This window comes from Pogonomyrmex barbatus, unplaced genomic scaffold (assembly GCF_055798465.1).
Source record: "Pogonomyrmex barbatus isolate J1 unplaced genomic scaffold, ASM5579846v1 scaffold9, whole genome shotgun sequence".
NCBI classification, from domain to species: Eukaryota; Metazoa; Arthropoda; class Insecta; order Hymenoptera; family Formicidae; genus Pogonomyrmex; species Pogonomyrmex barbatus.
In genome coordinates this window covers 7,527,514-7,543,645 of record NW_028297193.1, presented here as the reverse complement: position 1 = coordinate 7,543,645, position 16,132 = coordinate 7,527,514, and the positions used below count along the sequence as shown (strand labels likewise).

The 16,132-nt window shown below is 36.3% G+C and overlaps 1 protein-coding gene across 4 annotated transcripts in view; it reads right to left on the bottom strand.

Moving 5' to 3' along the window:
• Positions 1-1,176: 1,176 nt before the first annotated feature.
• Positions 1,177-16,132, bottom strand: part of Vinc (vinculin) — a 162,715-nt gene continuing 147,759 nt past the window's right edge. For all 4 annotated transcript variants that reach the window (XM_089085080.1, XM_089085082.1, XM_089085081.1 and 1 more), the window contains one exon: positions 1,177-2,166. In XM_089085080.1, the coding sequence (XP_088941206.1) occupies positions 1,997-2,166 (170 nt within the window). In that variant the 3' untranslated portion in view covers positions 1,177-1,996. The remainder of the gene's footprint in view (positions 2,167-16,132) is intronic.

The window sequence follows — 16,132 nt, the reverse complement described above, 5'->3', positions numbered from 1 at the left end:
TTTCACTTATTTTCCGTAAGGAGTTACGTATATTATACGTATATTATATATTATAGATTTTCAGTACAGCAATATCAGAACGCGATCGTTTTCAAGATGTCCCTGAAATCATCCTGTCATTCTAAAATCGTCTTAAAAAAGTCCTCAGGATAGCTTGAGGCTAAGTGGAGAACGTCCTGAGGACATCTCGAGGACGCGCTCATAATGAGGCGCTCATTTGCTGTCCACAGGACGTCCTGTTTATATTTCAGGATCATAATAGGTAATCCTCAATATATCCGACTCATCTAATAGGACGTCCTTGTGTTATTAGAGATCTCTTGTACAAATATAAAATTTATTACTAAAAAGACTTTTGTAGATAGAAATTTTTGTATAAAATTCTTTCTTTTACATAAATAAGGAAAGGGCGCGTTCTTGAACTTGGCGTTATTTTTTACCTTTTTTAAAAGGTAATTTTATTAGATACAGAGGTTACTCAAATCTCAAATTCTGAAATATTTTATTAGTATAGATAATATGCAATGAAAATATGTAAAAAATAATGCATATAACTGAGAAATAAACCATAAAATCTTTTTTAAGAATATCAACTATCTTCTAAAACATTGAATCAAATGTATTAAAAAGTTAGGTCTCGATTCTTTCGCAGCGTGACATGGATTGTGTGACGTCAGAGGCGAGAAATGACACATAAAAAGTTTCTTGCGTCGTATCTTTTCTCTTAAAAACATGATATTTTCGTATTCTTAAAACTTATTAAAAATATCAGAAAGTAAAATATCTGTCCAATAAATCACGTAAAAATGTAAAATAATTCTTGAAATAATGGTCACTATCAGAAACAACTAGATCTAGTGATCTGGTAATTTCTGATAGCTAAGCAGTGTACTATTATTTCAAGATTTATTTCACATTTTTACGTGATTTATTGGATATTTTACTTTCTGGTATTTTTTACAAGTTTTAAGAATATGAAAATATCATGTTTTCAAGGAAAAAGTACAGGACAAAGCTATAAACTTGAACTATAAGCTAACGTAAGAAACTTTTTACATATCATTTCTTGCCTCTGACGTCATAATTCAATATGGTTGCAGAAAGACAACCGAGCCTTAAAAAATACTTGTAAATATTCTAATATTTTAATTTTAATAATAGAATGAATAAAAAGAATTATTAACTTAATTTCATTTTATTAATGTATGTTATACACATAATTATTCATTATAATAATATATTTTTCAAACGTATTTGTATTTTTACTTTGTAAAAATATGACATTTTATTTCATATTATAATATTGTATAATATGTATACAAAAAAGATAAAAATATTTTATACATGATTTTCAAATCTTATTGTTTAATTTTATTAAATTTTTTATCAAGATCTATTTGAATAATATTTTAATATAGATGATGTTCTAATTTTAAATAAAAAATACAATTAATAAAGATGCGCACACGTGTGTTTGTGTATTTTGTATATGTATGTAAAATGTTATACAAGATCAGTTATTGTTTTATATATATATATTCAGTATTTTACAATTTTGTATATATTGTAATTTTGTATATATTGTGTATATTATATAAAATTATTATTATTAGTCCTTAATATAGCTTCCTAAACTAAAAAAAATTATCCATTTAAAGCAGGCAATTAAGAGATCAAAGATTATCTTTCAACTTATATTCTATTTTATTAATTGTGATTAATTATGATATATATTTATAATAATAAAATTAGACATGTTGTTATACGTATATTAAGTTGTTTCATTATCTCATAAAAATTAAATTAATTGAATGTTATAAAATTTAAAAATAATAAGAATTAAACATTGATCATTGATTGATATTTATCTACTTTTAAAGAACTATAAAAACATTAATTTACTTTTAATATATTAAAATTATATGGAAAAACTTTCATTAATATATATACGGATATATTTGTATGCATGCGCGCGCGCGTGTGTGTGTATGTGTGTTTAATATTGATACCATGGTTGACGACGCACCCAGCGTAATTTCATACCAGAAGCTGTACGAATCTTTATGCTAGCACATTCTGCTGCACGTACCGTCTCTTTCACGCTTTGCATAAGATTTTGAGCATTCCCGACAAGCATGTCCGTCGCTTCTTGATCTTCTTCTGTACCTGTATGTTCACAAAAATAATAATTAAATAGATGAAGTTGGATGAATATCTCTTCAATATATTCATATTTTTAACACATATTTTTTTAAATAAATTTCTAAAACTCCCATAATCACTAGATTATAAAATTATATTTCTACTGTTGAAATGATAATGTTTCATCTAAATTCAAAACTATTAAATAACAATCATATAAATGAAATAAATGATAAATTAATACACAATGATATAAATAAAATTTCATTTTACACATAATTTCTACAAATATTTTTATAACGTAAAAAGATAAAAAGAAGCTTTATTTACAGTAAAATGTATGTTATTTAAATGTAATATATAATTACCAATTGTTGTTCGAATTAGAAAATTGATAATTATTTAAAATGTATTTATATATATATATATATATATATATATATATATAACATTTATATATATTTTATAAACATGCATAATTTTTGAGAAAAAATAATTTATCAAGTGAATTCACGAGTGTTGCCAGAAGTGTGACGAAATGTTCAGAGATATGCTCTGTAGCCAAATTCTATCATTTTATCATTTCTATCATTTTATCTAAATAACAAATATATCATCCATACTTATTGGATTACACAAAACACTGTTATATATGTGTAACGGAGCATATGTAAAAGCTTTACTAATACGTAACGTTATACGGCCCGTCATCCGAGGCCGTCTGAACATCCCCAACTGCGACCGAACGATACGCGCGCCGCGGATCGGTCACGCGCCGACGGCGTGACAGATCAACTGATCTTTTAAACAATTTAACAAATCGCGTGTTGACGCGTCAGCACAAAAATCCTCCGGCATATAAACCCGGCGAATTTCACAAAGAAAACCAGACCTATCTGTCCGTTTCCGAATCCGATTCGATCCGAACGACGCGAGAATTCTTCTCATCCAAATACCGAGTGTTCTCAATATTCACGTTCTATCCTTATACGAAAAATCGAAAAGTTCTCGGGTTTTTCTTCCACGGAATACTGAACGTTCTCAATATTCTCGTTTTCCTTCCATCCATTATATCGCGCCCGAACCATTTTAAAAAGAATCGCAGACGCCAGCCTAGATACAAAACCTCTCAAAGCAAAACGCCCTTTGTGTAGCACAATCGTTCGGTCTCGACACAACCGCGACTCTCGAAGACCTTCACCGCTGCTTACGAATGTATGCAAATAGCCACCCGAACGTCACGCCGATCCTGAAAGCCAGATCGTCTGCGGACCAGAACAACCTGCACCTCTTTCCGCCTTACCCCCCGCCGAACCGAAATTGCCAAAACCATGAATCAGATCAGAAAATGGAGTGTCACTTCGACGATCGCAATCCCCTCCCCTTTTTAGAAAGACTGGCCGAGTTACAACGACAATACCGATACTCGAACGAAATAATGTTGGCTGACCCGAATTACTCAAAGGCAATGCGCTGTCGTGATACCGCAATAATGAGAGCGAATGGTCAGGCTGGGAGAACTTTTTAATCGATTTCTGCCGTCATCTTCTATCGCGTTATCAAGTAAAATTAGCACAAGAGATTCGCGATCGGCGGCAATGCCCCGGCGAAACGTTTTCTCAATATGTGACTCACATTAATGTCGCGCGGGCAACTACTCAACACCGGAAAAAGTAGATCGACTTTACGAAAATATGCGAGCCGAATACAAAATCTTCGTTCGATAAACGAGAAAACAACGCTACACGATTTCATCGATCAAGCAGCCAAATACGAAAAGATCCAGAAGGCTCGCGGAAACAGAAAGGAGAAACGACGTCGAGTAAATGCTGCTACCCCCTCGCAACCGGGGGTTTCCTTATGATTGCGAGCATACATATTGGAGATGCAAACAACGAGGTCACGATCGTTTTTTGTGCAAATGACCCCGAAAATTTTGTTTGCAATGTGGCAAAGACGGGGTACTTACGAAGGATTGCCACTCTCGTCCGGGAAACACAATGGTCGAGGCCGTCAACTCACCCCGGCCGGAAAACTTGCCGTCGTATAGTACACACTGCACATTATCATTAAAACCGGCGCGCGCGAATTCATCGTCCTTCTGGACACGGAATCCGAAATTCAATAATAAATGCCGAGACCGCGCGCTACGCTCAAAAGATTGGTTCTGAAATTATTCCCACCAAAAGATAAATTCATTTAGCCGATGGAGCACTCGCCGATACTAACGGAGAAATCTCCCTAATCCTGCGCACTCACCAAAAAGATCTCGAACACACCTTCCAAATTTTACTAACCCTGGACAGCCCGATTCTCGTGGGCATAGATTTATGGGCACATCTGCACCTTATACTTCCTCCTCCACTCTCTATCGAACATCATCATACCTTCTACACTATCACTGCAGGATTAACGCACCGCACGCCGCAAGAAGATCGCGAATTAATAGCCTTCCTCGACACAGAAAAAAATTCGAGAACGTAAAAGGGCCAACCGACCGCGTTACGCATGTCACCCGAGTTACCATCTCAGTGCTGATCAAGCAGCGATATCGATCCCGAAATTTCGCGATGCAAAAAATTATCGAAGAGGTACAAAAAATGGAGGACGAAAGCATAATCAAACCTCCACCAGTGGAGTTCCCGTCGTGATCGTCCGAAAGAAAGACGGCAAACATCGGTTTTGCATCGATTTCCGTAAAATAAACAGCGTAAGAGAAAAAGACGCGTATCCGCTGCCTCACATCGCCGCTACTTTCGATAAACTTCGCGGCACGCGCTACCTATCAATGATCTCAAACAGGTTATTGGCAAGTACTCCTCGCGCCCAAAAGTCAATTCGTGACCGCGTTTACTGTACGGCGAGGGCTGATGCAGTTCAAAGTCATGCCCTTCGGATTACATTCCGCACTGGCCACGTTTCAGCTCCTTGATAGCGTGCTCGGCTCCGAACTCGAACCGCACGTTTTCGTTTATCTAGACAACATCGTGATCGCGAGTCCGTCTTTCGAGTCACATCTAGAACATCTCGCAGAAGTATTCCGATGATTGCGCGACGCCCGTCTCCAGCTGAATCCCTCCAGAAAAGTGCCATTTCTGTCTCACCAGCAAGCTCAAGTATCTCAGTCACGTAATTAATCGCCGCGGCATCCAGACCGACCCCGATAAAATTAAAGCCATTGCTCAATAGCCCGCATTCACAAATGTCAAACAAATTCGATAGTCGTGAGTGTGGCTTCGTGGTATACGCATTTTATACCAAACTTTTCTATCATTGCCGTCCCACTAACTAGACTAACCAAGAAAGGCGTAAAGTGGTAATGGGGATCGGAAGAACATTCATTTAATGACCTTAAAAAGGTACTTACTACTGCCCCGATCTTCGCCTGTTCAGATTTTAACCGCCGGTTTATACTGCAAACCGAGTGCCTACAGACTCGGGGCGATTTTGATGCAACATCTGGAGGAGGACGAACGAGTAATCGCATATGCCAGCCGGACACTCAACGGGACCGAGCGAAATTACAGCGCGACCGAGCTCAAATGTCTAGCGGTTGTCTGGAGAATACGGCATCTATGCGGCTATCTGGAGGGCTACGAGTTTACCGTCACAACCGATCACTCTTCGATGGCTGCAACGCCTAGAATCCCCGACAGAACATTTGGGCCGCTGGGCACTCAAACTCCAACAATATATACATTCGATATTAAATATCGGAAGAGGAAGTTGACCCGCGTGGCCGACGCGCTTTCCCGCCAGCCCTTTGTGCACTCCGTTCGACAAGGAAACCAATATCCGTGGTTTCATCGGCAATTTCAATGAGTGAAAGGGAGGCCGATTTTCCCGAAAACGGAAAACTATACCGTCATTTTCTATATTCCACCGACTTCTGTGAAATTCCGGCCGACAAACAGTAGAAGGAATGCGTGCCACGTGAAAAACGTACCAAAATACTTCGGCGACTGCATGATGAAGCCGGTATCATCTTGGTATCGCAAAAACGATTGCTCGTGATGCATATGATGCGTGATGCGTATAAATATCGATTGCTGCGCGATTACTGGCCTGGCATGTTTTCTGATATCGCTCGGTAATTGCCAAAACTGTCTCGCGCATAAATCGTTGCAAAGCCGATTTGCCGGATTTCTGTATACTACTCCTGTGTCATATCCGTAAGAACAAATAACGATAGATCTGATAGGACTCTTGCCCCGCTCGGCAAACGGGCATTCGTGGCTGTTAATAATGCAGGATTGCTTCACAAAATGGGTGGAATTGCAACCGCTCCGTTATGCCACTGCCGCGGCTGTCGCGCAAGCCGTCGAGAATCATATCATTTACCGACACGGATGCCCGCGTTCCCTTATCTCCGACAGGAGGCAATTTATCACCGGACAATTTGTTGTAACAAAAAATTGTTAGAAACATTCAACATTTCGCACCGCACTTTCCTCGCGTACACGCCTCAATGTAACCCGGTAGAAAGAACAAATAAAACCATTAAAACGATGATACAGCAATATATCAACCGAAATCATCGCCGATGGGATCAGAACATTGAGGCGTTACATTTCGTTTATAACACCGCGTGGCATGAAATTACCGGGTATAGCCCGGCGTTTCTTAATCACGGGCGAGAATTGAATAGTCCCCTCTCCGCGGATCAACACCATCGTATCGCCGCCAGAAACCAATTGTCGTATCCTCCGGGAGGTATACGAAGTTGTGCACCAACCTCGCTCACGCGAGTGACTTCCAAATGAAGTATTACGACATGCAACACTGCGCCTGGAAATCCGCCGTTGGAAATAGGATATGGAAGCGCATGCACACTCTCTCGAACAAAAAAGATGCCATCGCGGCAAAATTATCGCCGACTTTTACCGGGTCGCTAACCATTCAAAAGATAATTTCTCCGGTAATTTTCGACTTGCGCGACGACGAGGAAAGGTGGCATCGACACATACACATACAAGATTTAAAATCCGCACCGACCAAAAATATAAATAGTTTCGAAACTGACGAAAGTTGAGACCGTTTTAGACAAAAAGTTCCACCAAACAAATTAAAAACAACGAAAGAGTAAAGAGTTATTCTTATCCCGTGCGGAATATAGTTTTTATGATGCCGTTTCTGTATAAATATCCACGAATTCGTCCGGCAATGGAAAACTGCCTCGATTCACTACCTGCGAGGAGACTAGTAACAAGGAAGCTATGAACCGAAACAACGATTCAAAGAGAAAATTCTTTGGGAGCGGTTGGAGAAAACCACCGAAAAGCCGATCATCAAACTTCGCTATCGCCCGGCCACCGAGGAGACAGTACCGAGAGCTGCTCCAGCCAGTACCACCGCTGCCAAGCCAACAATCCGGAGCATTAACACGCTTCGCAGACCGATACGCGTAGTTCCGGCCGTGGCACGAAAATCCAGCATCCACGGTCACCACGCAAAGAAGCTCGAGGATCTACTCGAAGTACCACCATCCAGAACCACGGAGGACATATCAGCTATTAAACCGCTGCGCGACCAAATTAGTCAAACTTTTCGGCGATTTGTCCGATCTGTCGGACAAATGTCGGACATTGACGAACAATCGGCACCCGCTCGTCATGAGCGCCACTATCATTCGGGCGACATTGACAGTCCACCCGGCCACGGACGATCAGCAAAAAAAGAGGCACATCACCCACCGCATTGCTTTGACCTCCGCCATGAGTAGCCGCCCAACCGTTAACCGGGTCGTGAACAGAACCAGCGGCAGCATCAGCTACCGGCCGTCACCACCTTCATGGCCGCATCGGTGAACCAGATCGTCGAGATCACATCGTCAACGGCCGTATCTACCATCACGGCCGCAGAATCATCATTCCGCACCCGCCAAATCTGCACCGACCGTACCCCACGCTGATCCATGCCTGCACCGATGGATCACCGTTCTCCACCAGTCGTATACTCCAACTAGGTCTGATCAGCGCCCGTCGCGACGACTGCCGAGCGACATCCCAGCCGCCCCTACGAAGCATCAACACCGACCGACCGATGATGCCAACGTCCGGTGGGACCGCCGCCAGTCGAGGTAATCGATAATGGAACCGTTATCGAGTAAAAGTGCCCTATTTCGCGGCACACATTTCACGCCTTTACAAAGCACGGGTAGGAGCCAAAAGGTTCCTATTCCGATTTGACAAAAATGGCCGTTGTCATTATACGTGGGATGTAGTGTCCGAAATGGGGAACTTCTTTTAACAAGAGGGAAGATGTAACGGAGCATATGTAAAAGATGCGTTATTAGCGCGCGCTATACGGCCCACGTCATCCGGGGCTGCCCGAACATCCCCAACTGCGACCGAACGATACACGCGCGCGGATCGGTCACGCGTCGACGGCGTGACAGATCAATTAATCTTTTAAACAATTTAACAAATCCCAAATAAGAAGGGAGGGTGTGCGTCATGGCAGGGCCTGACCACGGACCAGTCGTGAAAATTCGTAATTATTTTACGAAAAAATACCACCTCAGCCAGGAATCGAACCTGGATCTCCTCCTTACCGGACAAACATCTTATCCTTTCGATTACCGAGGCATGTGATGATATTTATCGCAAATAACGTGTTTAAAATAACATGTCAACAATACAATGATACACATATATACGTATATTACAATATACACATATACATGTATTCTCTCGAATCCCCACGACCGGTACTCCAGAGAGATGATGGTCCTAGTCTCTCAATGGATGCAAGTCGGACTGCAGCCCTCCAACGTGTTGACGCGTCAGCATAAAAATCGGTATATAAACCCAGCGAATTTCAGAAAAAAACCAGACCTGTCCGATCATCCGATCCGTCCGTTTCCGAATCACCAATCCGATCCGAACGATGCGAGAATTCTTCTCGTCCAAATACCGAGCATTCTCAGTATTACGTTCTATCCTTATATGAAAAATCAGAGAATTCTCTACAGGTTTTTCTTCCACGGAATACCGAGCGTTCTCAGTATTCTCATTTTCCTTCCATCCGGAAAGTCGGAGAGTTCTCGGACTTTTCTTCTGTAGAATATCAGGCGCTCGCGGTATCCGAAAAGTCAGAGCGTTCTCGGACTTTTCATTATACACACGCGAAAATACGTGTCACGAAAGTGTTTGCGATTGCCTAGCAATCCGTATGTCCGAACGCTTGGCAACACGCGGACTCGGTTGCCTAGTAACGTGCTGCGTATTCGACTCACGCGCTATCCCGCGAGTATACTGTCACATTCATTATCCGACTGCGTTGCGAATATCTCGAATACAGTCGAAGCGTGCACGAGCGACGTCGCACTGCGAGAGATAAAACTATCGTTTATTACAATCATTTGTTTTTAAAATAAATTTAATTATTTCATTTTAAACAAACCCAGGCGTCTGCAAATTCTTTTTCCGAAACCTGGTATCCAACGAACATTTCCGAGCTCCCGAGCCACGTTCCCACTTCCGTAACCGTATGTTATCCGACCGCGCAGGGACATACCGTTACACATAAAATTAAAAAAATGTAAAGATATTTAAATATTTAAATGATTAAATAAAAAATGAGTTTGTCATATTATTTAAAACTGTGGCACCTAGAAAAACTTAAATAATAAAATGTAAGCAGTAAGAAAAGTAACTAATCATATGATGATTATTCCTTGATTAACCGTTTGAGTCCCAGGGGGTATTGAAAAAACACTGTCGAAGAATCCCAAACAGCGCAACCGCGCTTTCTCTAAATGAGTACGAAAAGACCCAAGCAGCGCGATGGCGCTTGTTTTATTTTATGTCGAAAAATACCAAGCGGCGCGATAGCGCTTTGTTTATTTTATATCGATGAATCACAATCGGAGCAATAGCGCTTCTTGTATGTGTTAGGTAACGTGATTCTCGTCTTTTTCTTATCGCTCCGTCACATTTATTGCAATTTGCAATAAATGTTTTCCACCTTATCACGAGAAATACGATCCCTGTGCAAAATTTAAGCCACTTGTTGAACACGCTAATAAAGTATTCAAATTACATTATAAACCACACAAAGAATTGTCAATTGATGAGTTAGTTGGGACGCTGTGTCATTCTAGCATAACGCAATACTTGTCAAATAAAAAACATCGTTGGGGAATAAAATTCTGGATACTGTGTGATTCCGTATCAAAATATTGTTTGGCGTTCTCTTGCTATAAAGGTGCAAAAGAAACAACTACTAGTGATAGAAAAAAGTTTGGACTTGGATATGATGTTGTGGTAAATTTATTAAAAGATAGTTATTGTTTGAATAAGGGGCATCACATTTTTGTCGATAACTTTTTTACTAGCGTAGAATTAGCTAGATATTTATATTCTATGGATACCTATTTAACTGGAACTATTAGAAGGAATAAGAAATGTATTCCCGATAACTTGAAACAAACTAATGTAAACGAGGTAAGATATTTTCAAAACAATGAAGTATTGTTCTGTGCCTATCGCGAAAAAAAAAGTGTAAAAAATCCTGTATTATTAATTTCAACGAAAGCAGAAGAGCAAAATGTGACTATAACAAAAAATCGACATGGCAGAGAAATATGTTCGACAAAACCCGCTATTATTCAATCTTACAATGCCTTCATGGGTGGTGTCGATGAATCGGATAAAATGCTATATACCTCTCGATGAACGAAGATCAGTTAAATATTGGAAAAAGGTAGCCTTTAACATAATCAACCGCATGATTTTAAATATGCATATATAATCTACAAAGAAAGAGTTAAGAGTAAAGCAATATCTCGGTTAGATTTTATGTCGAATATTATTTTTGAAATTGAGTGTCAGTGGATGAATGAAAAGCAAGCACATAGTTATGTAAAGGAAAAAACATTTGTTGCCACAACGTAACTTGCGACAATGCGTAGTCTGCAGCACCAAAAATGCAATAAAAAGATCATATTTAATTTGCGTGCGATGTAAAAAAGGAATTCATCCAATATGTTTTGATAAACACCGATGTCACAAATTATAAGTGTTACTCTCCATTTAAATTGTTTGTTCATAACACAAAAATATTGTTAATTTGTAATTCGTTATTTTATAAAATACATCTGTATTATTACATATGCGTACTGTAAATTTATAAATATTTCAAATTTTGATAAAAATTATTGAGGAGATAACAATGAAATAAAAATTTTTATTTTGTAATGTATTATTGCATTATTATAGTATTATTCTACCTATTGTAAAATGTACTATTTACATTAAAAAGGAGCTGTGTGATGTACTTGCGTTAGTAAATCTGACCGCGCGACTTCGACAATCGGTAACGCACCGTCAGTTGTCCACAATGCTCGAAATGTGCTAGGTTTTCTCGACATAAAATCTCAACAGCGTGATCGCACTGCTTGGGACTCAAACAGTTAAGAAGAATAATTTAAAAGAATAATCAATTTTCTTCTTAAGTCTTATTGCTCTTATTATGTGTCATAGTCTTTAGTAGAATGCATTAATGATTTCGTTATCAAAAAAGTAATATTATGCCACTGCATTTAGATATTTCATATGTAGCAACTTTTAATATCCACTAATCCGGTATAGTGCATGTCATTAAATTCGTTATAAATTTATAACATCTCGCCGTACTTCTAGCGACTACAAACGCTGAACGATGGTATTTCGCTATGCGTTTGCATTTATCAATGTGCCGAGTAAATATACACTTATATGCAATTTTTATGAATTAATAATTTATTACTATTGTCAAAATGTCACTTATTTTGGAAAATATTTTCAGAAAAAATATTTCAAAATAAAGTTATAGAGTTTCGAAGAGGCTGTATAATTATGTTATTGAATGCATCCAGAAGCGCAACCGCTCAAAGTTATTTAATGAGTTCTTGTATCCTATTAATATTCTTTTACACCTAAGCAAATATATCAACCAGAAGCAAAAGCTCACTAAACAATCAGTGAACAGTTATGCTTCTAAATCTTTGTATTTAGTGTACATGATGGTTTTATAACAATAGTTGAATAATTTATAATACGACATAATTGATCTAAATTTAAAGATTTGATAAAAAAAATACAGTAAAAAAATACATAATCCAATTATAACATAATAATTCCATAATAAATCTAATTATAACATAAATAAATTGGATTAGCATTCAACAGAAAAAGCAGCTGAATAAACTGCTTTGCGCTGATTGGATTATATTTTTAGATTCAGAAGAATAGTCTCAATTTAGATCTAAAAGTATAATCCAATCAGCGCTTATTAAACTGCTTTCTTCGTTAAATACAACCATTGATCGCTGATTCCGCTAAACACAATTTTTGTTATATAGACTGCGTTTTGATATTTATTGCCAATACTAAAAATATAATTTGTGTCACATATATTATAAATTTTCAAAACTGGCAATAAATATTGCAATACAGCTATAATATTTCTCCTATTATTTTATACTTTTAAATAAAAGTATAAAAATATTAAGGCACAATTATCAAAAAGTCAAGTTTATCAAATACTTTATATTTTATTTTGATATAAAATATAAAGCATATTTTGTAAACTATTCATTTTTGATAATTGTATCTTAATATTTTTATACACAGAATAATGAAATAAGTCAATTGATATGAAAAAAGTACATAATCTCTATTAAATCCCAAAACAAAAATAAAAAAAATATCTATTACGAATAAATAATGAACAAATTAAATGTCTTTTATGTGTTAATTATGCGGTTTAATATGCGCTGATCTTTGTGTTCGGTTCACATTTAAATACAAATTACATTCGAAATTAGGAATCGATTCAATATGTATAAACTAAAAACTATTCAATATGTATAAACTGTTACTTTATTCTTAAACATACATGATGTGACATTCGGGACGATTTGTCAGTCAAAGAGGAGTTGTCTGCTGAACACTAATCCAATTTATTTATATTATAATTGGATTATATAATTTATTATGGAATTATTATGTTATAATTGGATTATATATTTTTTACTGCTTAATCTTTAAACCAATTCTTTAGATCAATTATATTAATAAATTTTTCAACTACTGTTGTAAAATCATCATGTATGCTAAACGAAGATTCAGAAGCACAAAAATCTGATTTTGTATATTTTGAGAACAGATAAATAGTAAAATATTTTATCCAAACCGATTTGTATTTTAATTGATACTTTACTTTTGTAAGTGGGTGCAAATATGATGAATTTTTGAAATCACATAAATGGAGGAATATTTTAAGGCCAAAAATCAATTCGCTGTCTGTATTTTAATCAGAATTTTAATCTTGTATGTGTGTGGAGTACTAAGAAATTCGAAGGAGTTTGTCAATCAAAAGGAGTGAAGATAAAAATCTATATTTTGCATATTTTTAGCACATAAAGGAATATTTTAAGCGCACACTTAATCTGTACTTTAACTAGCACTTTTTACTTTTATATATATGTGGGGTGCTAACGTTGGCGCGGTTTCTCAGTCAAAGAAAATCAGTACAAAAATCTAATTTTGTATATTGTAAGAGCATATAATTAAAGAATCATTTTAAGCTCACAACTGACTCGCTATCTATATTTTAACTGGTAATTCTTGTAATGCATACAGAGTATAAAAAAATATCGAAACTCCTGAATATTACGAAGAATATAAGTTTTATAAAAAAATGTTTTAAACGTCTTCAAAAATTATAGGGTTTAAAAAATTCTATTTATCAGTTTGATAAATTTTGCGTAGCGTCGCCAAGTTCAAGATCACATAGATTTTTTTAAACGGAACACTGTTTTTTATTCCAGAATCTAATAGCTGATATTAAGAATTTTCAAAATACTATAATGGAGGTTATTTTCATTAAATACTTTTCAGTTGTTGAGTTACAAAGATTGAATGTTAGAGTACTGCTATCAACATTACCAAAGATGCATATGCAGGTTGTCAGGACGAATTTACACCTCTTTGTGTATACGGTGTATAAAAAGTATCAGAATATTTCAAGTCATTTCAAAATCAACTTGAAATTTTTAAATGATTACCCCTATTTTTGAATTTAGAAATGAAAAGTGCAAAAATTTTATGATTAGATATAGTTAAATGTTATGAAAACATAATGATCCTTAGAAGTCCTTTCGAGATCAAATCTATCAGTTACATACTTTTATACGCATATTCTACAATAGTCCAATAATGGATTGTCCACATAAAAGTGTTAACTATTGTAGAATATGCTATTGAACAAGGTGAATTTAGTATTTAGACGTTAATACTATGATCATCTTATTGAAATCAGATGAACTTATTGAAATTGGTATTGAAATCTTTGTTGAACTTTTTCATATTGTATAATATTAAGATTTCGTTCTTTTAAAAATTTCGCTTGTAATACGCTTGTACATCAGTTGAGGCAAGTATCTTTTCGGCACTTTGCGACCTGTTTTATTTATTGTAAGTTCTCAAATTAAAAAAATAGTCGATATTGGCATCGGTCAGAAATCGAACTCGAGACCTTGCCTTTAATCAGTCCAAGCGTTTGTAGTATTTAATGCTTTAACGTGGCCATCGCTCAGTTGTTTTTGATATTCTTTTGTTTTTTTTCATAGCAGCTGCGTACCGTGTATCAAATTAGCAATCGATTATTTGTGTCCTTTGATAAAATGTAGTCTTGAGAAATCATTTCTGAACAGAATCTTTTTTTGTTTTGGTTGTTATGTTCTCTTTATTCTATTCCTTCTTTTTATAATTTTTATTCTTCTTTGTACACTCTTTTCACCTATTTCTAATCTTTCTTTTAATTAATCTTTTTCATTATGCAATGTCTTTCAAAACGCGAACGTATCTCATTTTTGATAATGAGAGGCTGGAATAATGCACAAAGGTTCTATATCACAGAGACCTGACTAATGCAACTTTTTAAAATGAAGGTAATGAAATTTTAAAATCAAACGTTAAAAGGATAATACAACACATTGAGGAAACAAAAAATTGTCCAAAAACCAGGAAGACCAACGTCAGCGACAAATCCTGAAAAGTCATTAGATGTTTTACAATCTTTTTGAGGATCCCTACATTTCAATTTACAAAATAATTCAAGAACATCAGATAAACCTTATTTATTCATAAAATGTTGAAGCAGAATAAATTCATTCCATTCGTCTAGTACAAATGAATTAAATAAAGACTTTGATCGACGCATTGAATTCTGTAAGATAATGACGGCAAGAATAGATAGATACAGACTCTAATTTCTTAGGATTGCTTTTCTGATAAGACAACGTTTCAACTAAACACTATTCTAAATAGATATAATAGTCGATATTGGTTTGATATGAATCCTCATTGGATGCGAAAAGATAATATCCAATATTTGAATGTTTGGACAGGCATATTAAATGATGATTGTAAATGATTTAATTGTATCACTCTTTATCGAAGACGACTTAAACGTCCAAAAATATGAGAACATGCTGAGGAATGAGGTAGTCTTTGCAATAACCACAATTATATACCACAATTATAAGTGAAAATATTAGGAACACGTAGTGCAACAGAACGATACATTATCTCATTATGGACGAAATGTTCGTGATTACTTAAAAGTTTTTCGGGGGCATGTCGATCGAAGTCGCATGAATAACACGTAGAAATAAAAACGCTCTCCAAGAAGGTAAAAAAGGGGAAGCAGAATTTCGGAGAAAAAGGAATAAAGATAATCAAGAGAGAACGCGAAGAGAGAGATATAACGGAGAATAAAGAAAATGAAGAAATTAAAGAAAAAAAGGCAAGTCAAGAAGGAATATATAAGATTATATCCACGTCATTACGTGGACAAGATAGCAGAAAAGATAAGGTGACATCTAGTAACTCTCATCTGCAAGATCGATAAAGCAGGAAGAAACTGACGGCGACAAATAGAGGTAGGAAAAACAATTCGATCGATAAATCAAGAAACGATAAATAAATAGCAAGAACGAACA